This window comes from Amphibalanus amphitrite, unplaced genomic scaffold (genome assembly GCF_019059575.1).
Source record: "Amphibalanus amphitrite isolate SeventyFive unplaced genomic scaffold, NRLGWU_Aamphi_draft 000047F_arrow, whole genome shotgun sequence".
Classification (NCBI taxonomy): domain Eukaryota; kingdom Metazoa; phylum Arthropoda; class Thecostraca; order Balanomorpha; family Balanidae; genus Amphibalanus; species Amphibalanus amphitrite.
In genome coordinates, this window is record NW_024881543.1 from 1,197,297 (window position 1) to 1,224,571 (window position 27,275).

Consider the following 27,275-nt stretch of genomic DNA (forward strand, 5'->3'; position numbering starts at 1 on the left):
GGTCAAAAAAGGCTAAATTTCAGAGTTTATATTTTGCATAAAAGGGGTATCTATTCGATGCAGCTCATCACGGGAAATCCAATGGTGGTCTTTGGCTTGCTCTGTGTGTTCTGTGACGGCTAAAAATTGAGTTTGAAAATTTTACGTAATACATTTTGAGTAGTGTTTTTTGCCATAACTTTGCTAAAAATGGAGCTATCGAGTTTAAGTTTGGCATATCTAGAGCAGATAGTTCTATAACATACATATATTCCAGCTTTAATTTTGAATGTTGTTGGTATTTTCGGGGTGTTATACTTCTATAGTTTTGATGGTCGAACTAAATTTTTGTTAAAAAATCAGAGTTATCAGTTTTGTGGTGCTGTTTATTTTACATCTTTTTTATCTTGAATATTTTTTTGTTATCTTCAAAACTGTAAGCGTGACAGCTCTTCCCGCTAAACCTTTTATTGGGTCGAAAATGACAGAACATGACGTCACTCTGACGTCATTTGTGACTAACCTTTTATAAGAGCTCTGGAAAAATTTGGTCACAAGGTGTAAAAATGATGCCCGGAGGGGTCTTGAAAGTTTGGTGACGACCTACGCTATACTTTAGGAGATATCGACTGAAAAGGAGAGGGGGCTGTTTCGCGCCCCCCTCCCCCCCCCCCCAACGGGGCTCGAGGCTTTCAGTTGTTGCTCTCACATAACTCTTGGTTATATTACAACGTAGTGGAATTGCAAGTGGCAATATAAGCTTCCTGCCAGCGCCGGACCCGAGTTTAAACATGCAGGCTGAATTTTAACATTTGACTTAAAAAAAAATTACCGTTGAGCTTTTTAGAAGTTGTATGAACTGTTCAGCTCCTTTTTTGGTCCATCACAGCGGGCTTGTGTGTCATTTGTCAATCAAAATCGAATTAAAAACTTTTTATTGGGTCTGGTTATCTCGCCAAATTCTTAACTGAATCGTTTAGTAGCTTTTGATTGGGGACTGCCCACGTTGTCTGTCAAACTTTTTGTGTCAACGAGAAGAGGAGGCTGCTGACATCGTTTGTCGCGGTTAGATAATACCAATCCACGTCCCAGTGTGGCTGCTCGATCGCACTTTCCCTGGCCCACCTCTCCCACCAGGCTAGGTTTTGCCCGGCACAGCCCGCACAGCCGTCGCCTCAGTGCCTCGGGCGGTGACCCGTTCAAAGGGGCTCACAATTCGTATGGTGCCGTGGCTCTCAAACCAACACAGAACGGTGAAACGCACAGGCTAACCTTCCATATAAGGCGAACGGCTGATTCTGGCGCCGGGGCTTCATTCATGCTAAGGCGCCCAATCACAGCGCCGCATTTCAGTTAGTGTCGGGCGCAAAAGCTGCTATGCTCCGCCCCTCCATCACGTGACCCTGCCCTCACGTGGCCTCAGTCACGTGGTGTTTCCACTTCTTGGCGCATGGCGGCGCTAGTCTCGCAAGGGCGGTGGTAGCTTGCTCCCCCGCCGTCCGGGGGTGATGGGTAGCAAGTGCTGGTGACTGTACAACAGGCTGTACGCAGGCGAAGGCAGCGCTTGCAAGACAGTGTCTGGGTCATCGCCAGATATGCCGGCCCTTCGCTTGTAGGTCGTGAGCTGCTGCCTGAAGACCCCCAGCGCCGTGTCTGTTACAACACCATCTGGCGAGACCTCCAGTGTTGGTAACTTGGCCTTCTCAGGGGCGGCAGCAGCGGTTGGTGGGTGCGACGCTGTCTGATGCATCTGCAGCAGCTGAATGCCCACTGACCCGTCAAGCGCCGGAGTCTGGAACCCACAGTTGGGCCAGGGGCACTGCAACTGGATTGCAGAGGGCGTAGGTTGAGCAGGAGTGGTCATAGCTGTAGTTGCAGGCTTGTCGGCTCGATCAGATAGCAAAACTTCAGTGGAGTTGCCTCATAGCTGGATAAGCATTTCAAACATTCGAGTTTATTGTTCATTGAATGAGGCAACTCTCTGCAATAAACGAACAGACCATTATGTTGAGTGCACAGTAGGTACATACGGTCATGCTCAGGTAATAACTTCATAAATGACGTCGCGCAAGGTCAACATTGCAAAAGTGACGCATCGAACCTTGCAAGGAGTGCATGAAATCACGATTCGGTGTGCTTGAGATAGTTGGAGATCGATCGTTCCCGGCGCCAGAAAAAGTTTTCAGTTTATCCCCATTGACTTATACCTAATGGTGAGGTCACGAAAATGACCTGACCTCATATGAACTTTAGGAAAAATCCGAGATATACATTATACAAGTTGAGAGACTCCTATTGGATACTAGGTCCTCCAAGGTTCATTTCCCTGTGAAATCTCCTCTGGCAGTGAGGGCGTTGCGAAGTTGCGACATCTGAAGACCGTGCAGAGGTTCACTTATGACCACATGGGTCAGTGACCTGATCTGACCCGAAAATGCGGTTGGTGTCGAAAGATCCCGTTTGATTCAAAGGTCAGGTATGCCAAGCTTCAGCTCTCTATCGCCGGCGTGTTCGGAGCTATCGCAAAAAAACCTATGGAGGGGCAGCACCCGCCCCCCCCCCCCCGGCCTGCGAGGGTTAAGGCCCTCAGAGACCAGTACAGGGCCTGCAAAGGGCAGGATGAGACCTTCAGATGCCGACTTGGGCCATCAGAGGCTAATGTGGGTCCTTACAGGCCAGTATGGGCCCTCAGAGGTCAGTGTGGGACCCTAAAATGCCGGCATGGGCCGGTGTTGGACCCCAGAGGCCAGCAGAAGACCCTCAAAAACCAAGATGGGCCTCAGAGGCCGGCATCAGGTCTTCAGAATCCCGTGCAAGGCCCTCAGAGACTAATGCGTGTCCTTACAGGTCAGCATGGGCCCTTAGAGGTCAGTGTGGGGCCCTAAAAGACCGGCATGGGCCGGCGTTGGACCCTTAGGCCAAGGTGGACCCTCAGAGGCCGATGCGGACCCTTAGAGGCCGGCATCGGGTCTTCAGAATTCAGTGCGGGGCCCTCAAAGGCACCTAAAGGCTAGTCTTGGGACCCCAGAGACAGAAATGAGGCCACCAGAGGCCGGTGTGAGGCCCTCAGACGCCGGCTGGGCCCTTGAGGCCGGTTTAGGGGCCCTCAAATGAGGTCAATGTGGGTTCTCAGCGGTCAATGTGGGCGCTTGACCGCCACTGAAGGGCCCTCCGAGATCAGTGTAGGACCCTCAAAGACTGGTTTGGGAGCTGTTAATAGCTAGCGTGGGATTCTTGAGTCTCGTGACAATCGAATAAGGGCCAGAGCCCCATACGCCCATGGGGGCCCATTGGTTGTTTGGGGGGGCCAAATGATATGATGGCCCCCTGATTAGCCTTTGGAGGGGGGAAGGGCATGGCCCTGATCCCCCTCTGCGACCGCCACTGCACTGAAAGTGGAAGGGGGAGGGGCAGAAACAGACATTGCTGGCCCCCAGCCTGTTTGAACCGAGGCTGAGGCACGGTCACCCTGGCCCCCAGCTACTACGCCTGTGACGAACTATGCCGACTCCAAGCAGATCCGGTCAAGCGTTGGTCGTTTGTATACGCATTCTCCTGCACCGTGCTAGTATTGTCTTAGTATTGCCTATACCTTTTTAGTGCTCGCTGTCCCGCGCCTCGTATTCAACAAAATGTTGTCACCAGGACTCACAGTCTTGTCTCTGATATGGTTTCCTTCATTGAGTGAAGGAAATTGCGGCCAATAACGCTGTAGAAACAAAAAGGAATCCTCATTAAAGGGCAAGCTGAATAGTTGTCAAGTTACCGGGTGGTAGGTTAGGTACAGACAGCAAAAAGTGGGGGGGCCAGTTAACATTGCTGGCCCCCCCACCTCCGAAAGTGGGGGGGCCATGGCCCCCCCGGCCCCCCCTGTTCCTACGCCTATGGGTGACATCGTTGACCTTGAGAGGTCAACCTGACGTTTTCACTTGCTGAAGCCTAGCAGTAGCTATCCTATAACGACAAAAAAACGTCCCAGCCTGCATGCAATTTCCTTAGTTGACAAATCGAGTGGTGTAACCGATGTAACTTTCGGCTGGATTGGTCCAACCACGGTGACTATAAATAGGCCCAACATCTGCCTAGTTGTGGTTGTAGGATTGCTGCTAAAGGTCAAAATGCCAAAAGATATCCTTTTTAGGTCAAAGAGGTCAATAATGTCATCATTTCCAAAACTGCGAATGAAATTGTCTTTTTCAATTCAGTCAAAGTTATTTTGTTTCAATCGGCAACGACTCTAGTCTAGAGTCATGAGATGGCTGCTAGAGGATGGCAGTCGAATAGTATTTTCTTCAGATCCCCCGACGCCATTTCCTTTGTTTGCGCTGGATATGTATGAGGCGCAGCAGAAATGCCACAATAAAAATGCAGCAAAGTTTAGTAAAAAAGAAAATATAGTATAGAGCCTCTTTACTCATAAAAACCGACATCCCTTGGCTTAACATAACCTGCTAGCTTACAAAAACTCATTTTAGATATAGAATATTGCAACACACTCAACTGTCTGGTAACTTATTCACCGACAAACAATTAAACTAGGTACAACTAACTGTCAAAATTGTGCTGCATTTTAGTTCTATTTCAATGCTTGTCTTTTTAGCGCCTGATATGTGGGGGCACACACATGTGTTGAAAGCTTTCGCGGATGCTGATATATTTTCAGGGGTATTATCGCTGGTGAGTTTTGTAGGTAAGTATGATTATTTTCGGTGGTGGTGGTGGAACACCTTCAATTAAGGGGGGCATTGCTTACTTTTGGTCCCTTATTTTCCATGCAACGCCCGTAGGGCTAATGTTAAAATGTCAAAGTCAAAGGGGGGCACGGTGCCCCCCGTTCCGCTGCTTATGACTTTCAGTGTTATGCTGCCCATCGGTCGCACAGCTGATTCTAGGCTGCCGTAGTCACTAAGTGACTAGCATGCCTGTAATGTGTTCATTTTTTGTCAGTGTGAACTGTGAATAGTGCAGTGGCGGCGGAAGGTATTCTAGGATAGGGGTGCAAACGATATTGAAGCGCCCCTTCCCGCTGGGCGCCCCTTACCATTGCCGGGCGCCCCAGGAGAATGAATGTTACACATCAACACCAATATGCCTCCCAGTGAAATGAATTATGAATGTCGCCCTTCGACGCCGGTAGGCGCCCCAGACACCAGTGGATTTACTGCCGCCTTAACCCTTGCCGGACCTATTGGTTTTCTACATACGCGTCGGCCGAGGGGGGGCGGGTACGACCCCCCTCGCCGTTTTGCCCCTGGTGGAGCTAGCGCGTCGCGGAAAAAACGAGCGTGTGCACCGTTACAAGACACAGAGATTGGTACCCGATTTTAAGGTCCTAGGTTAACCGGTGACCTCTGAGGTCAGGTCAAGTGCCCCAAGGTACGGTTTGGTTTTTGGTGAATAACTTCGCAAAAAACGGCCGCAGAGCGCCGATTTCGGCAGCATCGTGTTCGTCTCGCTCAGGCGCGTCAAATGATATACTTTTTGTCCGGGTCAGGTCAACTTGGGGTGTTGACCTCAGGGCTCAGGTAAAGGTCAGGTCAGCACCCCCAGGTCACGATGCTGGTCGAAAGAGGTCATGTCGCATATCATTCGAATCGGCAGGTCTTTCTGAGTCCATTGGTGGCTTTCCCGACTCGCTAGCTCAATGTGATCAAGAGTTATTGACGAAAAACTAATATGACCTTGATGACGTCATAAATGACGTCACGCAAGGTCAACATTGCAAAAGTGACGCATCTAACCTTGCAAGGAGTGCATAAAATCACGATTCTGTGTGCTTGAGATAGTTGGAGATCGTTCCCGGCGCCAGAATAGCAGTTTTCATTTTTCCCCATTGACTTATTTATAATGGTGAGGTCACGAAAATGACCTGACCTCATATGACCTTTAGGAAAAATCCGAGATATACAAGTTGTGGGACTCATAATGGATACTAGATCCTGCAAGTTTCATTTCCCTGTGACATCTCCTCTGGCAGTGAGGGCGTTGCGAAGTTGCGACATCTGAAGACCGTGCTGAGGTTCACTTATGACGTCATAGGTCAGTGACCTGACCTGACCCAAAAATGCAGTTGGTGTCAAAAGATGCGGCTTGGATCAAAGGTCAGGTATGCCAAGTTTCAGCTCTCTATCGCCAGCGTGTTCGGAGCTATCGCGAAAAAACCCTATGGGGGGGGGCGGCACCCGCCCCCCCCCCCCTCTCGGCCGGCGAGGGTTAAAACACCGATAGGCACCTCAGTGAAGCGAATGCCGGCCTATACCACCGATAAGCGCCCCGGATGAATAAATACCACCCGTCAACGCCGATAGGCGCCTCAGTGAAATTAATGCCGCCCCAATCTCCGATATGCGCCCCAGGTGATACATGTCGCCCATCAACACCAACGGGCGCCCCATTGAAATGAATACCGCCCTTCAACACTGGCAGACGCCCCAGTGGAATGAATGCCGCCTCACAATGCCGATGGCCGTCCCTGCACTGGAAAATCAGTTTCGCCCCTATACAGGCGCCCATAGAAGTTTGCAGAGTGCTATTCCTGGTCATAATCATCTCCCCAGTAAAAAAAAAAAAAAAAACGCAAAATACGCCCTAGCACTAGGGGTGTAACCGCCCATACGGACAGTGCAATTTTACAGGCCTCAATCTTGGACCTCCCTTAACATTCATATGTTGTAAACGGCAAACCGCCCCCAATAAATGTTACACAAACTAATTTCCTCTCGCATATCGGCCATCAGGCGCCCCTTTTTGTCGCATGGAGCCTGCAACGCTATAAGCTCTCATATGTTCGTGTTGGCGTTCGGAGGCTATTGCCTTCAAAGACGTCTCCATAAATGTTTCTTTTTCGTCCCACACACAGGCGCCCCTCTTTCGCATGCAGGCGCCCCTCTTCCGCATGGCGCGCTTCTCGAGACTCGAGTGGCTGCGCCCTCCTAGCCTTTATCGCCTGGCAAGATTACATATTCGACAGGGTCGGCAGCATCTGCCTTTGTTTCAGATAAGGATGCCCTCCACTCTTCAGCATATCAAAAGATACTTTTCCCACGTCATTGCCACCCTCTTCGTGTCACAAGTGCCTTTATCAGTTGCGGTGTCGCACTGCTCAGCTTTATGGCTGCCGCACCTCTTAACCCTCGCACCGACGGGGGGGGGCGGATATCCGCCCCCCCCCTGAGGTTTTTCGCGAATAGCGGGAAAACCGCGGCGCGGCGCGAAATTTGGTATGACTATAACCTCATCAATTTTACACATGGTGTGCAAGTTTGAACCTCCTACCTTTTAAGGTCAGGTCACCAGGTCACTTTGAATGACCCAACCTGAAGTCACTTTTTTGCAACTTTGTCACCGTGCCAGAGCTACAGTAGATGTCGGAGGCCTTTGAAAGTCGCAGGATATTATTAGGTCATTAGTAGCTACAATTTGTATATCTCGGAATTTTGATATCGGTGACCTAAGGTCAGGTCAATTTCGCGACCTCCCCATTATAAGTCAATGGGGGAAAAATCAACTCCCTGTTTTTACCACTAAAACGGGTCGGAATGGCCCCATATACCATACATGACTTCATATACGATCAACCTTCACTACCTTGAGGTCTGTTTTGCTGTTGGGCAGCTGAGATGATGTTTTTCGTACTCCAGCGTAGATGGGTAGCCATACGGCTTCCACGGTTGACAGTGATGACATCCGTCATCTTTTGCAAACTCGTTAAAGATTTTGGGCTGTACGGGGACTCGAACCCCGGGCCTTTGGATTAGCGCTCCAATGCTCTACCTCTGAGCTATACAGACCAAGTACTTTAACGAGCTTTCTGCCAAGTTTTATGCGGATCATTCTTAGGTGTTATTTTTATCCGCTGGGACTGAGAGCGTGAGATGATGTTTTTCGTACTCCAGCGTAGATGGGTAGCCATACGGCTTCCACGGTTGACAGTGATGACATCCGTCATCTTTTGCAAACTCGTTAAAGATTTTGGGCTGTACGGGGACTCGAACCCCGGGCCTTTGGATTAGCGCTCCAATGCTCTACCTCTGAGCTATACAGACCAAGTACTTTAACGAGCTTTCTGCCAAGTTTTATGCGGATCATTCTTAGGTGTTATTTTTATCCGCTGGGACTGAGAGCGTGAGATGATGTTTTTCGTACTCCAGCGTAGATGGGTAGCCATACGGCTTCCACGGTTGACAGTGATGACATCCGTCATCTTTTGCAAACTCGTTAAAGATTTTGGGCTGTACGGGGACTCGAACCCCGGGCCTTTGGATTAGCGCTCCAATGCTCTACCTCTGAGCTATACAGACCAAGTACTTTAACGAGCTTTCTGCCAAGTTTTATGCGGATCATTCTTAGGTGTTATTTTTATCCGCTGGGACTGAGAGCGTGAGATGATGTTTTTCGTACTCCAGCGTAGATGGGTAGCCATACGGCTTCCACGGTTGACAGTGATGACATCCGTCATCTTTTGCAAACTCGTTAAAGATTTTGGGCTGTACGGGGACTCGAACCCCGGGCCTTTGGATTAGCGCTCCAATGCTCTACCTCTGAGCTATACAGACCAAGTACTTTAACGAGCTTTCTGCCAAGTTTTATGCGGATCATTCTTAGGTGTTATTTTTATCCGCTGGGACTGAGAGCGTGAGATGATGTTTTTCGTACTCCAGCGTAGATGGGTAGCCATACGGCTTCCACGGTTGACAGTGATGACATCCGTCATCTTTTGCAAACTCGTTAAAGATTTTGGGCTGTACGGGGACTCGAACCCCGGGCCTTTGGATTAGCGCTCCAATGCTCTACCTCTGAGCTATACAGACCAAGTACTTTAACGAGCTTTCTGCCAAGTTTTATGCGGATCATTCTTAGGTGTTATTTTTATCCGCTGGGACTGAGAGCGTGAGATGATGTTTTTCGTACTCCAGCGTAGATGGGTAGCCATACGGCTTCCACGGTTGACAGTGATGACATCCGTCATCTTTTGCAAACTCGTTAAAGATTTTGGGCTGTACGGGGTTCGAGTCCCCGTACAGCCCAAAATCTTTAACGAGTTTGCAAAAGATGACGGATGTCATCACTGTCAACCGTGGAAGCCGTATGGCTACCCATCTACGCTGGAGTACGAAAAACATCATCTCACGCTCTCAGTCCCAGCGGATAAAAATAACACCTAAGAATGATCCGCATAAAACTTGGCAGAAAGCTCGTTAAAGTACTTGGTCTGTATAGCTCAGAGGTAGAGCATTGGAGCGCTAATCCAAAGGCCCGGGGTTCGAGTCCCCGTACAGCCCAAAATCTTTAACGAGTTTGCAAAAGATGACGGATGTCATCACTGTCAACCGTGGAAGCCGTATGGCTACCCATCTACGCTGGAGTACGAAAAACATCATCTCACGCTCTCAGTCCCAGCGGATAAAAATAACACCTAAGAATGATCCGCATAAAACTTGGCAGAAAGCTCGTTAAAGTACTTGGTCTGTATAGCTCAGAGGTAGAGCATTGGAGCGCTAATCCAAAGGCCCGGGGTTCGAGTCCCCGTACAGCCCAAAATCTTTAACGAGTTTGCAAAAGATGACGGATGTCATCACTGTCAACCGTGGAAGCCGTATGGCTACCCATCTACGCTGGAGTACGAAAAACATCATCTCACGCTCTCAGTCCCAGCGGATAAAAATAACACCTAAGAATGATCCGCATAAAACTTGGCAGAAAGCTCGTTAAAGTACTTGGTCTGTATAGCTCAGAGGTAGAGCATTGGAGCGCTAATCCAAAGGCCCGGGGTTCGAGTCCCCGTACAGCCCAAAATCTTTAACGAGTTTGCAAAAGATGACGGATGTCATCACTGTCAACCGTGGAAGCCGTATGGCTACCCATCTACGCTGGAGTACGAAAAACATCATCTCACGCTCTCAGTCCCAGCGGATAAAAATAACACCTAAGAATGATCCGCATAAAACTTGGCAGAAAGCTCGTTTAAGTACTTGGTCTGTATAGCTCAGAGGTAGAGCATTGGAGCGCTAATCCAAAGGCCCGGGGTTCGAGTCCCCGTACAGCCCAAAATCTTTAACGAGTTTGCAAAAGATGACGGATGTCATCACTGTCAACCGTGGAAGCCGTATGGCTACCCATCTACGCTGGAGTACGAAAAACATCATCTCACGCTCTCAGTCCCAGCGGATAAAAATAACACCTAAGAATGTTGGGCAGCTGTGAGGTCATGTGACGTCATCAAAGGTCACCAAAGGTTTTTGGCCAATAACTCCGTACAGGAACAAGATACAGACGCGTGGATGGTCTCATTGTGTTCAGCTCGTCAAGACGCATCGAATGATATACATGATGACCTCGAGGTCACGTGACCTGAGGTCAACCTTTGACCTTGACCTTTCGAGGTCAACATATATATCATTCGATGCGGATCGACGAGAGGATCACGATGATGCCCTTAGTTTGTTCCTATCTTGACTAATTCGAAAGTTATTCGAGAAAAACTCTCTCCATATCTAGCGCCGCCATTTTGACTTTTTCGACCCCTGTGACGTCATCTTTGACCTGACCTGAAAATGACCTTAGTAAAAATTGTAGATCTTAGCCGTGCGTATCCGATGCCGTTTACCGCTTGTCGCTATCTTGCTTCGTTCTCGAGATCTCAGGGGGGGGGGGGGCGGTCATCCGCCCCCCTCCCGTCGGTGCGAAGTTGGCGCAGACCCCCGTCGGTGCGCGGGTTAACTTCCTGCCTTCTCTACAGATTTTCGAGGCGCCCCTTTCCATAGCTTTAGGGTGCAGCTGCCCCCCTTGCCCCCCTTGCCCCCCTTGCCCCCCTGCTTCCGCCGCCACTGGAATAGTGCACCTTTTTGTTTTTAAGGAAACCATCTGAATAATTATCTTGTTTTGTGATATTTCTTGTAAGATTCAGAAACATTTAAATGGTAAAGTATAATTTATGTGTCTAGTGCTATTTGATAAATGTTTTTTAACTCCTGCAACTGTCCACACTAATCACCATGATGGCAGCTGGCTTGTGCAAAATTTCTTGTGATGCCACTTGGTACCTATATGTAGCGGCCCTTGGCGTTAAAAGGGAAAATTGAGGAGCTGACTGCTGAGCAGGCATTTGCTAATTTCTGCCTTTTTTTTAGCATTATCATGTCCACTGTATATTTCATTGTAAGATGTTTTTGACATTATGTTGGTGTTGATTTCATGATAATATTTTCTCAGATCATGAGTAAGTCCATTCCAGCAGAGGAGCTTGATGGAGCAGACATGCTTGCTGAGGATGATGTCATTGAACATATCCCACAGGAGGTTGATTCAAAGTGAGTTAATGCAATTTGTATTTTATTTCATTAGCTTATCATATTAAGATACCTATTATAAATCATTAATCTAATTTACCACTTTTAGCTGGCTGGGAAGCATTTTGAGGGTTGCTTTGGTCACTGCAGGGGACAGGGATACCTTAGGAACATAGAGACTACCTCTACCATATCAGTTTCTCACTTCTCAGCCCTGAGGGGGTCGGGGTATAGTTGCATCAAAGGTGTTTTGCTACAAATACAGCAAGAAGTTGTACCCTTCTTGAGCTTGAACAGTACCTACCTATCCTTAAGTATCAAAGATTGAACTGAAAGGCTCCAATAGGCATGCAAATTAAATTCACAGTAACCACTTCCTCCTGGCACCAATAATGCCAAATATTATCTTGATGTGGGAGCATTAATGGAAGGTATCATTCATAGTGATGCCTATTGCTGATGGATATGAATCAGAGTGTCACAGGTACTCACTCCCTCTAGGAAACTGCTTGGAGATGGCTGGGAGTTCGCGGCACCAAAGACGATTGAAAATGAGGCCGACCTGGGCGCCGGCGACTCCGCGGACAAGAAGCAGCATTTCGAGGGTCTCGCCAAGCTGAGCGAGGATGGCCACAGTCTCGCCGAATACTGCCAGGCTATGGGACTCGACGACGACGATGCAGGTGGGTCAAATATCGCTCTAAACGATGTATTCCGTGAGTTGTTACACTACAACTCACTGTACCTTTTCTGTAGAAAGACAGACCGGACTCGGAGTAACCGAATGTCTGTCTCTCCTGTCTTGTAGCTGTAAGCTGTCCATTTGCTATTCTCCGTTGTTTTGTTTTGTTTTAGTCAGTCAATTAAAATCTTTGGCTCTTTTTGACATGTAATCAATTTTTTTCTTTGCTGTCTCCATCCTTCTGTTCAATTCCTTGCCTTTCGTTCTCATTCCCTCGAACGCCTTTCCGTGCTCGCTCCTCAATCCCCGTTCTCGCTGTCTAAGGCCCCCTACCCTTTCTCTTTCCACCAGATACCCGTCAGCCGTTCGCCATCCTGCGTACCAAGATGACCGACCTGCTGGGTGACGGCGGTGTGATGAAGTGGGTGAAGGTGCCCGGCGCCGGGCTCCAGGTGCCCCCCGGCAGTCGCGTCACCGTGCACTATGTGGGACAGTTTGAGGGCTTTGACGAGCCGTTTGACTCGACCTATATGAGGAACCGCGGCCGGCCGGAGACGCACCTGGTGGGAGAAAATAGTCAGGTGAGCGGCCCGACCAGAGAGTGTGTGAGAGTTGTGAGTGTAATGGTGTGCTTTAAACCATTTAAAGTTGCCTCAGTACTATATGATGTCAGTGGAATGATGTTATGGCAAAGAGAACGTAACATAGCCCAGTATTACTCGCAGAAGTTTAATAAGCATTATTCATAATGTTCCCAATATCTCCAGCTGTTGATCTCTTTACCTGCCGAGCGAGGCGCCACCTGCCCCGGTACAGCCATCGGTCCCTGTCGGGCAGCCGTCTGATCAGTCCTGTCTGTTTGCAGCTGCTGCCCGGCCTGAACCACGCCATACTGTCGATGAAGAAGGGAGAGACGGCCCTGGCTCTCATCAGTCCCGACTACGCGTTCGGAAAACTCGGCTGTGGCCCGCGCATTCCGCCCGGTACGTAAGGGAGCTCCGTTAGGGGGCGCGTATGAGCTAGTTATATTGGCCAATGGGGACGCTGAAGAGTTAGTGATGACAATGGTAATGGTATAAACTGGTATGTGTTGACTTTTGCGATTTTATGCTAGCTTGTTGGTTTTGTACGTTCTGTCGTTTGAAATGCGTATGAACAGTGCGTCACAGTGGCTATTGGAGATGTCGCTAAACTTCTCGACCCGTGCTAACCGCCCGTCCTCAGAGTCGGAGGTGCTGTTTGAGGTCACGCTGGTCTCCTTCACCGATTCCTCTGACGCGGACGAGTTTGACGAACTCACTGAGGAGCAGCAGAAGCGCGCCACGTTCGAGCAGCGCATCCGCGCCATCCGCGCCCACCACAACAAGGGCAACGACGAGTACAAGCGCGGCGAGTTCGCCCAGGCCGCCCGGAGGTGAGTGGTGGTGAGCGGAGGTGAGCTGTGGTGAGCGGTCGGAGGTGAGCTATGGTGAGGGGTCGGAGGTGAGTCTGTGGTGAGCAGTCGGAGGTGAGCGGTGGTGAGCGGTCGGAGGTGAGCGGTGGTGAGCGGTCGGAGGTGAGCGGTGGTGAGCGGTCGGAGGTGGGTGGTGGTGAGCGGTCGAAGGTGAGCTGTGGTGGGGGGTCGGAGGTGAGTGGTGGTGAGGGGTCGAAGGTGAGCTGTGGTGGGGGGTCGGAGGTGAGTTGTGGGTGGTGAGCTGCGGTGAGCGGTGGTGAGGGGTCAGAGGTGAGCTGTGGTGGTGAGCGGTCGGAGGTGAGCGGCGAGACACGTGGCGCCGCCTACCGGGGAGAGGTAGACTGGAGTGTCGCCTGTCGACAGGGGTGGGAGGAGAAGTGGGTGTGTTTTGTGTTTTGTGCTTACTGGGGGGGGGGGTGTGCTTGTGGGTTGGAGTGACATATCAGGGTGAGTATGTTTTGATATTTTTTAGTGATTCATTTCATATGTATTTGGGATGAGCTAAGGGAAGGGCGGTGCATGTTATGTCGCGAGTGGTGCGTTCTGGGGCAAGTGTCTCCAAATCTTGGGGCACAAAGCATGATCATGTTCATGTTTGTTTGTTTTTTAGCTTGTGGTTGTGGTAGCATTCCTTTATAGACATGTGAGTGTTCACAGGCGGTTGTCAAGATCAGTGCTATTGTAGTGCTGGTGTATTGTCTGCTATCGCTATCAATACAGCCATTTCACTGTCACCGGAGCAGGGACCATGACACCGTGTCCGTCTGTTGCAGCTACCGTGACGCCATCCGTGTGTTCCTGGTCAACATGTCGTTCAAAAACGAGGAGGAACACCGCGAGGCAAAGCACGTGATCTTCAAAGTGATGTCGAACCGCGTCCAGGCTCTGCTCCAGATGGCGCAATGGAAAGAGGTACGACCGGGTACGACCATCCGACTTCCCCGCCCTTACATAATATTTCGTTAAATATTTAACAGCATCCAGTTGTCTCAGCCTGCTGCGCCCATCGGTACGGGCTCGGTCCATTGCACATCTGACCTATATACAGTCGGGGCTCCGATGAACCGGCCGTACAAAGTACTGGCCGGCGGACGGTGGTAAGTTGGCGTCGTTTCGGTTTATGGCGGCGCTGTACGTCGGTGAATGGCAGCCTCACTCGGGCGGAAGTATGGCCGACGGATGATGACATGGTCCTGCTACCGGCTGAGACGGCCGTCCAGACCAGTCCAGACTACCCGGACTAATTTCATTATTTGTGGATTGAGTTATTTAACTCTGCTGTACAAAGAATATGACGGTCTAGTCGATAACAGATATATCCCCAGAGAGATATATGTGTCGTTTTTCGGATGGCTCGGATTGGTTTCGATGTCTTTGACGGATGTTTTAGTGTGAGTCGGTTTTTGAGGCATGTGACGGAAGGGTGGTTTATGGCGCGAAATCTGACAAACTGGATGGATCAGTCAAAGCCAGATGCTCCAGAGAGGGTGGCACATTCAGTGATATCCTCTCTGACATGGCTTTGCAACCCTGTGATTATCGACCACCGTCGTATATGTGCCGTAGTTTGAAACCGTGCTTTCGTGAATCTCAAATATTGTGCGATGCTCGACGAATTTTATTACCGTATCCTTGTAATATTTTATATCGGTCTTAACACATGTTTTGTGTTTCAGGCTGCCAAACAGGGTCGCCAGGCGCTTCATTATGAGGACGCCGCCGGCGACCCGGACCTGCAGAGGAAGCTCTACACTCGGTCCGTATACTGCGTGGGGACTAGTGGAGGGGAAGGGAACTGATCACGGAGGGACGGAACTGGTCATAGGGGGTAGGGATGTAGGACAGTTGAGCTGGAGACGAGCAGACCGTCACTGGGCAGGGCGGGAGATAGGACGTGCCAATGGAGTGGGACATAGATGCTTGGCGACAGGGAATGTCACGGTGCATTAATCTTAACGTGTTTTCAGGCTGTTAAGGTCCAGACACTTCATTAAAAGTAAAGCTCCACTGAAACGCAGCTAATGATATATGTCTTGCTGGCATTTCCAGCTCAAATGGCCGGCTTTGTGTTGGCATATTCGATTACCAACTTGCGAAACCCAGGCCAGACGTTACAAAATTATCTTTCTTTCATAGGCAAATAATTCGTAGGTTAACGTCTATGTACCTATCTCAGTATTCACTAACTTTCACTTGACACTAGAAAAGGCATTTTTTTATATAGGCACTGTCCACCAATCGCAGTTTAATTGAGATACTTATTGAATTGCTCAACTAACCCCCGGTCGTTTGCTCCTCCACAGTCTTGCGAAGGCCATGATCTACATCCCCGAGTTTGAGGAGGCGTCTCGTCTGCTGAAGCGGGCCGAGCGGCTGAAGCCCCGCTGCCGGGATGTGATCGTTCTGACCGAGCTGCTGGCGTCGCGGCAGAAGGCCGACAAACTGTGAGTACGCTGCTTTTGTCGTGGTTGATATTGGAGAGACAATTGTGGTATTAGAGGAGAGGAGAATGAAAGAGTAAGGTTACGTCATGAGAGCAGTCGAATGATATGTATAAATGACTGTCAAGGAATCGCGGGGTAATAGTTTTGGGGTAATGGAGGCATGCCCTTCGTAAATTAGACCCACTGTAGAACTGCCTGCTTTGCATGTCATCATGTCATCCCAGGACAGCATTTTTTATCCAAATTGCGGCTGTCTTTAGTGAAACTTTGTCGATCCCGCTCCCAAAAATACCCCTCATCACCCTCCGTTGCCCTGGCAGGCTGGAGGTGGAGTTTGCGCGCCGCGCGTTCCAGCCGGAGCAGAGGTCAGAACAGAAATCGGCCGGAGACAGGGCACCAGCCGAAGGACGGACTAACTCCGAGCAGGTGCGCTGGGTACCGTGGTGAGGGGAGGGCGGAATGGGGCACACTAGAATAATTGCGTGCTTTAATATCATTCCAAATATACAGACTGATAATGTGACATCACTGTTCCCCAGCTCCCCGTCTGACTCTACCCCCCCCCCCGCAGCCGTCCTCTGTACCAGACGCCGCCGGGGACGCCCCAGACCCGAACGATGCGGGCGAGATCCGCGTCTCGGACGAGTTCCGTCGGGACGTGGAGCGCACACTGCGGCTGTTCCTCTCGGACCCGAGCCGCCGCGAGCTGGCGCTGCCCCTGAACCAATCGGAGCAGGGCCGGCACAAGCTGGCCCACATCTGTGTTCGCTGCCGCGAACTGGGACTGCAGTTTATAGGAGTGGAGGACGGCGGACGGCCGCGGGTGGTGAAGACAGACTAGAGGTGGCCTGTGGACGGACTAGGGGTGTTCTGTGGACGGATTAGTCTGTGGACACTGGACAGACTAGTCTGTGATGAGCAGTGTCCGGCTGTGGGGATAACGAGCGACTCGGGAAGAGTGGTGTGTGAAGGGAGGGACCAGCGGAGAGCTGTGTGCTGGACGCAGGAAGCCAGTGATGTTGCCCCGCTAGGCGGAGGCTAACCGATGCCCAAAGGGATGGCGCAACCGCCGTAGAAGATGTGTAAACGGCGCTGGAACAGGAATCGCAGGCTTTCTTTGGAATAAGTTACTAAACAGGGTTTGAGCTGCATATCAAGTGTTCAGGTAAGTGAGCTGAAGTGTTGTATCATATCTGGGCGCCATTTCTGTGCCTGGTATTGTTATTGTTTGCCGCCCTGCATTTGAGGGTGTCCTCCACATTTGGAAGCGCTATGAACAGGGCCTTCTCCGAAGGGCTGTGTCCCACCAGCCTGTGCAGTGTAGAAAGTAATGCACTATGTTCGTTCGCTCTCAAAACTGTGACCATGCATGTTATGAAGAACTATTGAAGCCAAGAATACAGTTGAGTTTTTTAGTTGGAGCTTCTTTGTACTTAGTACGAGTGAGCGCGGAGTGCGAAGCGAGTTTATTAAATATAACGGAAAAACCTAGTTTGATTGACCCGGCCCGTCAACACTATTACTGCGGCGTATGTCTCGGCAACCGCTGGGCCGATTAAATGCACTATAAACCTTGGTATCAAACCTGCGTTCGCCACCTCTGGGCGTGACGGGCTCCCAGCACAGGACCTCACAGCAGTGATACTGGCGACCCAAGGGACTGCTCGTGATAATGGTCGCGGCCCGAGGTGCGATTTCTCCACTGCTCTGATGACCCCGAGATACCATAATAACGTCAGACGTTCAGTGGGACCGCGGGCGATACGGGACGGGAGCGGGGCGGTTAGATATGGAATACGAGAGATGGCCATTAGCGTTCCTCGGGTGTCGTTATCTATCCTCGCGTCCTACTTCGTATTTTCATAAGGAAAGGAGAGAAGGTGGCGACTTTTCGTTTCCTTTATTTTTATATGTGAGAACTGGTTATTTTTTTTTTTTCTGTCGTAACGTTACGGCTTTTCATAATAAATAATACTAGACGTAATATCACTCACGTTTTCGTGCGAAGCGAAACATTAAATCACCGAGCATCGAATGGAAAGTTGCGTTCATTGACGGTGACTTTCCACTGCCTCAATATTTTGTCTCGACATCGGCGTGGACCGGTACTTTGGCACATTTGTGAGTCATTCCAGAAATCAAGACACCGCGTAGCAGGGCACCGGGCACGGGCTGCCATTTGGACAAGTTTTGCATGAGCGACTGGCCATGAAACTTCCTGCCAGGAACTGTGTGACTACCCTTTGAACTCTGACATGATACACTTTCTTTGAAAACCGCGAGAGAGCCCGGCCGCCGCCCGCCAGGTTACGGAAAACGTGTTCCGCAGTGGTCGGGTGCTGTGCGGAACAGTATACATTCCAGGCGTCCACCACTAGTGGCATCTAGCGGCGAGATTGTGAAACAGCGTCGGCAGCGTACTCCCGCTTTGTTGAAGCCAATCTTGGGGTTCTAATGCGATTCGCCCCAATTTCAAACTTATCCTTTTAGAGAAATCGTTTATTGTTATTGAAATATGTAGTTTTGTTTCAGCCTAGCATTGGGTAACATTGTTGGGCAACTTCGTTGCCTCTCCCCATGGGTGGAGCTTTTCCAGGGAAGTTGGTGGGGTAAAAAGTCGTCAAACCCACAATGTCCGATTATGAAGTTGAATAAAATAACACACTGAATCAATTCCTATCATTACAGATATAATATTTTGCATTAAACAGACATTCCAAAGCTCTTCAATGCGAAAAAGATTTATTTGCAAAACAACAAAATCTTAGAAATCAGCTAAAACTGGTGGGGAAAAACGCTTATTGGTGGGGCAAAATACCAAGTTGGTGGAGCAGCCGCTCTGTATAGGAACTGTATAGGAAGCTCCGCCCCTGCCTCTCCCTCGCTTAGGTAGGTACACATTTCTATTCTAAAGCGACAAAAATAACCATCAGTCCCGTCTATTGTTAGCTTTTACCGGGTCTGATGTAAATTCTGCCGGCTCTCGTCCTAAATGTGGGAAGAGACCAGACTCCAGACTCCCTAGTGTCGTACCGACTAATTAGATATGTTTCACGGCCGGGTGCCTCCTTGTCTCGTGAGCCATCACCCTATTATATCTGCCGGGGCTGAAATAGCCACCTACGCAGTAGGTGTGTATTTAGGGTCACCCGGTGACTGTGAGTTGATCAGATAAAATGACACTCATTTTAAACACTTTGTCCCGAGGAATGATTAAATGGACAATGAATATGTCTACCAATAGTGTTATGGCGGAGTTCGAACCAAAAAAAAAATAAAAATAATAATAACGACACTTTTGAGCACTACACCTATATTTATCATCATTGCCAGCACGCCGCAATGGACATCAATGAGAGAAATATCAAATACTCCTCATAAGAGGATGCTTGACCGAGTATAGGAACGCGTGGCAGAGCGACATTCGGTGGTCCTTCCGGCCGTGCGGGCGGGACGGTCGGACGGACGGCGGGCGGCGGACTGGTCGCTGTGCTGTGGTCGCTGAATGGTCGCGGCTCGCCGCACCGCAGCGGAAGGGACGCGTCTCCACAGCGGCAGCGGAAGGGACGCCGGTACGACACGTCTCCCAGCCGCCACTGGGTCATCAGTCATCTTAGTGGGGCAGCCGGGACTGACAGTGTCCCCGCTGGCCGGTGCGAGAGTCCAGTCCGGTGTAGATACTCTGTGATAACTAACATGCATCCCACAAGGACATCGGGACAGCGGTTATTAATGCAGGAGACATGTAATACATATTGTGATTCTATTTTGAGACACTAACTGCTAGCACCATTAAATTCAGAATACTCTGGTAAAGTTCGTGCGACCATCTATGCCTGAGTATCATGAGTACATACTTATGCACGGTTCACAAGTCACAAAGCATGCTTATACCGAAAATCCCATGCTAAGGCCCATGCGAGGCATTGTAGATCCCTGGGATGTGCATTGTAAAACGGACGACGCGAGGTGTTTATTCTGGGCGTGAGGCTCATTTTAAATTCTTTCCAGCGATATCATCGTGACGAGTTTTACTGCCGTCTGAATATTCCATGCCATAAACGGCCACAGCTCACCATGTCATTTAAAATACTAATTATAATTAAAACTGTGACGTGTTAAGAAGGCGATTTGGTCCGGGCGGCGGCCAGCGGCGCCGGTCGCCGCGACCATATATCAGAGCGGTCGCGGACTAAACAGGCGGCTAAAACGGTCGGCCGGCCGAGCAGCGGCGACGGCCGTGCAGCCGGAGATTTACCGAGTTTTCGATGATGGCGCGGCTGAGCGGGCCGCGGCCAAGTTCGGGCCGCCGACAGCCCCGCAGCGGCCGCGGATTCTTGTCCGACTTTGCGGCCGGAAGGCGGCCAGACACGCCGACAAAACTCGGCCATAATCACGGGGGATTCTAGCTGTCAGCGTCCTGCCTCCATTAAAAGCGCCTGTCCGCGGTCAGATACGCATGAGATGAGCAGCTTCTTGCGCGGATGGAAATGAAACTTGGATTTAAATGTTTGTTTGTCATCTTCTTGTCAGTTTTTTTGTGTCCCCCTTAACTTAGATATGGTCGAGTGAGCCGATTTGAATGATTGTGTATTTAAGAATTAACTAGGTACTTGCGAAAGCAACGTGTACGTATCTCGCTTGGACGGATATGCTCTGGTCACTGACTGGATAACCGAGAGACTCGCAACACGTTTTCGACCCATCGTATGTCTTTCGAGGACATGGAACCAGCCCAGGTGGCAAGGGGCTAATTATTGGATACATATCACTCGGTCTTCTTTAGAGGAGACATATTGGCAGGGAGGTGCAGTTGCGGTATTACAACCGTGAGCAATGCCTTAGCAACACCAATTGAGGACTGACTGGGGCTTTATTTTACCAAAAGATCGCCTTTGGTAGTAACCTTCTTATGCACTCTTACTCTATTTAATTTTGTAATAGCTTCGAAATGAATAACTGCAAGTTTGTTAGCCTGATTCTAGGGCGCACCAACCAAACGAGTTTCTTGGTATTCAAAAACGACATAAAGAAACATGAGCATGTTTCCATCTCCAAGTCTTGCGCTTCCGGTGCTTGCAATTTCCATTCGCGGTCGGCGGGCGGGCGGTCGCTGGCCGATAGATTGTCCCGTCGAGCCTATGGGCTGACCTGACCCCTGCCCTGACCTTTCCCGCCGCTGCCGCCGCCAATAACATCTCCGGCCAATGTGACAATTGGGCCGGCGCCGAGCGGCAGTAACGGTCGGAACTGATCGGCCGCCCAGCGCCGCCGAACTGCGGACGACGTATGAGAGGGGCGCCCCACTCAAACAGACGGGTCGCGCTACTCACTGGTGTATTCGGTAATCGGGTATTGTAGTTAAATGATCATTAGCGTGGATGATGCATTTAGGTGTAAACTGCAATATGCAATAGGCAGTTTTTAAACAGCGGAAGACAAATAAAGAAAAAAATCACGTAAAAACAGCTTTAATTATTTGAGACTAGGTACCTAAATGCGAAAAAACGTGCAATAGTCAACAACAGTATATTTCGTTTTCTTTGCACTGTGTAAACCACTGAGCTCGTCTCAAAGCATGAATTGTCAGATCGCTGTTGCTGAAAGTCAATTTCAAACAATTTCAAAATTTCAAACAAACATTTCCTCGTGCTCCGTGTGTTCTTTCTAAAAGACAGACGTGTATGACGTTTAAAATTTCTGCGAAATACCATTACAGTACCAGTTACCACAGGGTTAAGGGCCTTGGGGTTAAGTAACACTGTCCTTTGTCTTGTGCAAATTGGACAAAGAATGCTGTTACAAAGTCTGTTCACACATTTCCAAAGCCGCACAGTGGTTTTAGTGCCCTGAGCGTCTGAGCCACTCAGAAAGGCGCTATGCAAGTTGAGCCCAGCACAAACATCGTTTAGTTTTTGGCACTGTTTGGTGCGGCCGTCTCTTCGAAACCTTTCACCACACGTCTCTGCCTTGGAGTCTTTTTCAGTGTCAGCTCACACATCTCAACATATAGCCAGCTGCCTTGGTTTGATCTCTCCCAGAGCGCCGACTGTCACTGCTGCTGTCGCCACCTCTCCTGCAGCCGTCTGCAGAAGGCCTTGAACCTGCCGTCCTGATCCTGGTCTCCTGACCTCCACCGGCCGCTCCAGCTGCTCCAGAGGGACTCTCCGCCCTCCTGACCCTGACTCCAGCGGCGCGGGGCGCGCGGGTCCCAGCTCCAGGCCCGCTCCTGCCTGTCGAAGAGTCCCCAGCCGCGCCGGGGCGGGCCGGACGCCGTTGTCGGCTGGTCGCCGGCCGGCCGATCCCCCTCACTGACCAGTGACCATCGCTGCTGGTGTCGGCTTTCACAGCGGCTCCGCTGGCAGTTCGCCGCGCTCCACTGCCGAACCACTTGTTGAGCTGGTAGCTACCGGCTCCGCGCTGTCGCCTCGCGGTACTGAATGGGTCCCGCCCGCCTGCGGAGGCCTGTTTAATACACCGTGGAGCCACTTTGTTACGTCAGATGAAGACGTTAGCTGGTGAAATGTCTGGCTACTCTATGCGACGCGCGAGAGGCAATTACACGGCGTACCGACGCTGACGCAACACGCTGCGTTACGCCAGCTTCCCGACTGACGTCAGCCAGGCGCTGATACTGCGCCGCCGAACAGCAGTGACTTGCCAAAAGCGAGGCGGGCGGCGGGCGACGATACTGTGCCGCAACACATCCCTGTCGTGCGGGACAGCCGACCCAGCCGCGCGCTCACAGCGACTTGACAAGTTTATGAAGACAACGCCGAGGGTGAATAAATGCTACCGCCATCCAATTCATCAGACGAATGGAGCTGGGCTGGCCGTTCGAGGCATCTGATGTGCCTTTGTAGCGCTGTTTATCGACAGTGGAATATTTTCGGTAGCCTTCCAACTGCCAAAGTTTTTCGGCGTCTCGTCACGCGCCGATCGTAGCAAATAACACGCCGCCTCCGGCGACAGCGCAAAAAAGACGATTTTATTTTATAATACGAGCCCCAGAGCGGTCGACGTTGCGTTTGTCTTCACCAAAGGAAAGCCAAACGTTTTCCGTTCCCGAACAGGATCAGCAATTGTTAGGTTCGCTTATAACTACCTATAGACAATATTCAAGTGACGTCATCAAAATATTTTACAAAAATGGCAACAGCGCCTGGATGGCAAAAAATCGTAAACAAACCGCATGGCTAATGGCGGATCGCGTTGGGCGGGAGTGGTGGTCACGTACGTGGCGGTTTTAATTGCGATTTTCCTGCCATTTTTGGTAATTGTGTTAAGGAAACGAAGACAAGGAAAACCTCTGAGGCTAAGAGCAATGCCATCGTCATGTGCTGCATATGGATGCACGTCCCGGGCAGGCAAAGATGTGGTGTCCTTTTTTCGGTTCCCGAAGGACGCAGACCGTCGGCTTGCCTGGGTCCAAGCCACCAGAAGAAAGGGATTTGTCCCATACGTGGGCTCAAGGCTGTGTTCAAAACACTTTGTGACAGGTGAGTTTCCTGATTAATTTGCCTTGCCCATAAATTTAGGACAGCTTTTGATATCTTTACCAATGGCGTGGCATGAATTGTAATGACACATTGTTTTGTTTTGCATGGCATTACATTGGACTATTATTATATTTTCTCAGGAAAACCAAGCATGGACAAGTGTCATCCAGATTACATCCCAAGTCTCTTCAACTTTCCGAAGTCCCAGGGAGCCAAATCTGCGGATTCGGGTCAGGTCAAGAGGGCTGACCGTGCCGCAGCCAGGCGGAGGCTGCCTTTGAAAGAGAATGATGGAGCTGCTGCTGCTGAAGATAGCGTTGTGAGACAAGATGTGAGTAGCATATGGCAACATAATTGCTTCCTTGTTCACTGAAAGAAAAAATGACACCAAATGGGGGGTAGGGTGACTCTGCCAAAAAGTCCGCCCCACAGGGGTGTCAAAACAACTCCCTTTTGGAGCATCATAACACTGCAATATGGTGTCCATAAACGCCGTTTCTTGGCGCACGTGGACTCCATATTTCGGAGTTCGGATGCCCAAAAACAGTTTTTTTGACACCCCTGTGGGGCGGACTTTTTGGCATGTTCCCGTAAATAGAGTCAAGACTCCCTTAGGACTCTTTCTTTTTGGGGTTATATGATGCCCCAAAAGAGACTCTTTTGATACCCCTGTGGGGCGGACTTTTTGGCATATCACTTTACATGGAGTCACGACATAACCGAGAGATACTCCAAATGTTTTTTTTTCGGAAGTTCCCAGGTGAGACTTCAATGCCTCCATCCGGTTTTAGATTCGACTCCAAGATTGGAGTCAAATCCATAGGCCACGCGTCTGAAAATCTTAGGCTTTATTATTTACAGCATGAGTCTTTCCACATAGTTTTAGCCGCTAAAGCATTATCACACAATCACCTTACATCATACAGAAGTTGTGATGGCCCTGGTTTATACCACAAGCTGCCAAACTCGTAAAAATTATCAAAGAAAGACAAGATTCCTCAAACCTTCATAGAAAGAGCGGAAAGTTTGACCCGAAAAAAGGCTGTGACAGTTAACGACATCTATGAGAAAAGTTAAAACTAGCAGTACCAGCCGATGCCAGCGCCACCTTTATGACATCCGTTTAAGGGAGTCATAGAGGAGTCCGAAACTTTACTTAGGGGGTATACTTTTTCCGTTTAGACGGTTAAACATTCCCGTGATGAGGCGTGACACTTTAGTTAGAAAGGCGTATATTTTCAGCGATGTATTAAGTAGCAGATCTTCAAAAGAAAGCCGTATCATCAAAAGGTAATTTTCAAAAGGGAGTCGTAGGTCATTGGGGATCATTCGACAGGGAGTCGTACACCAAAAGGAGACCTTGAAAAGGAATTCATACATTTGAACTAAGGCGTCCTGTATTAATTAAGACGAAACGTACTTTTTGAAAGGGATTCGCACATTTCCAATAGGGAATCGAACATCTTTAATTTTTAAAAGGGAATTGCACATTTTTAAAGAGACTCGCACATGTTCAAAAGGGAGTCGCTCATTTTCAATAGATTCCCACAGTTTCAAAAGAGAGTCACTTATTTTCAAAGGAAAGTCATATATTTTTAAAAGAGAGTCATCTTTCTTTGATCATGAGTCGAACATTTTGACAAGAGAGTAAAACACCGTTTCTGGGAGTCAAATGTGTAAAAGGAGTCTCGACTCCATGTTAAATGAGTGTAGAATGTGGAGTCGAGACACCTCATTTCCAACGTGACTCTCATAAAAAGGTTTCTTACTCCCTTGCCCAAATGCACGACTCCTTTTTTGAGATAGACACTCCCCAACAAAGGCGTCAAGTATCCCTCTTTTGGTGTCGAACACCCTCGCCGAACTCACTGATCCGATTTAAGGGTATCATGACCCTCTCAGGAGGACACCATATTTTGACGTCGTCGGAAACTGACGCCAAAAGATGGGGCGATGACCATACATTTTGGAGTCGGACACCAAAATTTAAGCACTCAGACTCCGAAATATGGAGTCGTTGTGGAGGTGGGGTGTCAAAATTTTTATCAGTGTTGAATAAGTGACATTGATAACTCCTCTGGGCTCTGATTGACGTTGCAGTGTGGCCAATGAAAAACAGGGACAAATTATAACCTAATGACTGCTGTTGCATGTTGATTTCTCTAAAATGTGTGGCTATGTCTTTCACAGCATGCAGCTGCACACACAGAGGACGCAACTCCTGGCACAGAGATGTCAACAGAGACTGATACAACTTCCGAGCCAACGAGGGATGCAGCAACATCTACAGCAGAACTACCATCAGAGATCCAGCGACAGCTGGTCATTTCAAGCCTCATTCAGCGTATTGAGGATTTGGAGGCTGAAAATGCAAAGCTTCGAGCTGAAAATGATAAGTTGCGTGGAACTACAGGTTTTTCATACAACCACATCAAAGATAATGAGCCAATGTTTAAATATTACACTGCATTTCCATCAGTGAGGGTTTTCTTGTGGTTCCTCAACCTACTGACCACATGTTGTCCATCTCTGTGCAGCGGGCCTGTAGGTGCCCATGACATGGTCCTGATGACAATGATGAAGCTGAAGCTCGCATTGACGCACCAGGACATCGCATACCGCTTTGGGTTGTCCTTGGCTCGGGTGTCTAGAACTGTGAACCATTGCTTAGGGAGCATGGGCTTTGTGTGTAGGAAAATGATTGTTTGGCCAGACAAGGAAACGGTCATGAGCAATTTGCCGCTGTGCTTCAGACACCCAAAACTGAGGAATGTGAGGGTGGTTTTGGATTGTTTTGAGGTGTTTACTGATCGCCCCAAAAACCTGTCATGTAGAGCCAAGACCTACAGCAACTACAAACACCACAACACATATAAGGTGTTGTTGGGGATTTCTCCTGCAGGTGCTATCACCTTCATATCAGAGTCTTGGGGTGGCAGGGCCTCTGACAAGCATATCAGCTTATGTTCTGAGTTGCTGGACTTGATGGAACAGGGTGATACCATTCTAGCTGATCGTGGGTTCACGATCAAAGAGGAGATGGCTGTGTATGGCGTGCGTGTGATCACCCCTGCCTTTGTAAAAGGTAGACCGCAGATGAGTAGCTCTGATGTCGAGACCTCACGCCTCCTTTCTAGAGCAAGGATTCATGTAGAGAGAGTGATAGGTCGCATGCGTGGAAACTTCAGGATCTTGAAGATGTCTCTGCCTGTGATCATGTTCCCTCAGGTAGATAACATTGTTGCTGTCTGTGCTGCTGTTACCAACTTACACAAGAACATTGTTACATGAAGCTAATCTGGTTACAGGTACCTACTACTAGTGTTCATGTGGGACGGGTACCAACTCTAGCTTCATGACTGCTTGCCAGTAAGCCCAACAATATGTGCTGTCATTAGTTTTGCTCGCTCATGGTGCCTTGCTACTTTTTGTACCATCAACTCAAGTCATATTTGTTGTCATCTATGTGCTGGAAGTCATTTGTTGCCTGCTTATGGTGCCTTGCTACATTGCGTATATTCAAGCATATTTGTTGTCATGAATGTCAGATGTTGCACGTCTTTCAATACAAGACAAGTCATGAACTTGTGTGTTCACTGATGCACCAGGCCAGTCGGGTTACATGAGTGATGAGTAGTGTTGCTCCCTCCACCTCCACAGTAAAACGGCAAAGACAAAAAGTTTCCACAGACCACAGTACATTTTATTAACAGAAAAGCTGTACCACAATGTTCAACCCAAACTACAATGCACTAGCTTACTAGCTTGACTGTTAACATTGTACATTTTTGCAACAAATCAGCTGCCAACTTAGCCAGTCTCTAGGCCTCTGACAAACATTGCAGCATTGCTATGACATTCCACTGGACAACTGGAGCTTTCAAATTGAGGTAGGTAAAGCTCACTAGTCGGTACATGGTCCTGTCCAGT

The 27,275-nt window shown here is 49.3% G+C and overlaps 2 protein-coding genes across 5 annotated transcripts; both read left to right on the forward strand.

The window, feature by feature from the left end:
- The first annotated feature begins 1,527 nt into the window (after positions 1-1,527).
- LOC122377588 (inactive peptidyl-prolyl cis-trans isomerase FKBP6-like) lies at positions 1,528-17,261 on the forward strand. Of its 4 annotated transcripts, none has more exons than XM_043357795.1 (11): positions 1,528-1,595; positions 11,191-11,288; positions 11,769-11,950; positions 12,301-12,530; positions 12,815-12,932; positions 13,174-13,363; positions 14,176-14,314; positions 15,079-15,158; positions 15,706-15,846; positions 16,167-16,272; positions 16,418-17,261. In XM_043357795.1, exons 2-11 carry the CDS (start codon positions 11,194-11,196, stop codon positions 16,685-16,687), a joined length of 1,551 nt encoding a protein of 516 aa, XP_043213730.1. In that variant the 5' UTR covers positions 1,528-1,595; positions 11,191-11,193; the 3' UTR covers positions 16,688-17,261. The 4 variants fall into 4 exon arrangements, with proteins under 4 accessions (XP_043213730.1, XP_043213731.1, XP_043213732.1 ...); XM_043357796.1 differs by lacking the exon at positions 1,528-1,595 and adding an exon at positions 4,350-4,669; XM_043357797.1 differs by lacking the exon at positions 1,528-1,595 and adding an exon at positions 4,405-4,656.
- A 5,765-nt stretch (positions 17,262-23,026) lies between these two features.
- LOC122377593 lies at positions 23,027-26,929 on the forward strand. Its single transcript, XM_043357801.1, has 3 exons — positions 23,027-23,345; positions 23,486-23,676; positions 25,536-26,929. Exons 1-3 carry the CDS (start codon positions 23,039-23,041, stop codon positions 26,634-26,636), a joined length of 1,599 nt encoding a protein of 532 aa, XP_043213736.1. The 5' UTR covers positions 23,027-23,038; the 3' UTR covers positions 26,637-26,929.
- The last annotated feature ends 346 nt before the right edge of the window (positions 26,930-27,275 follow it).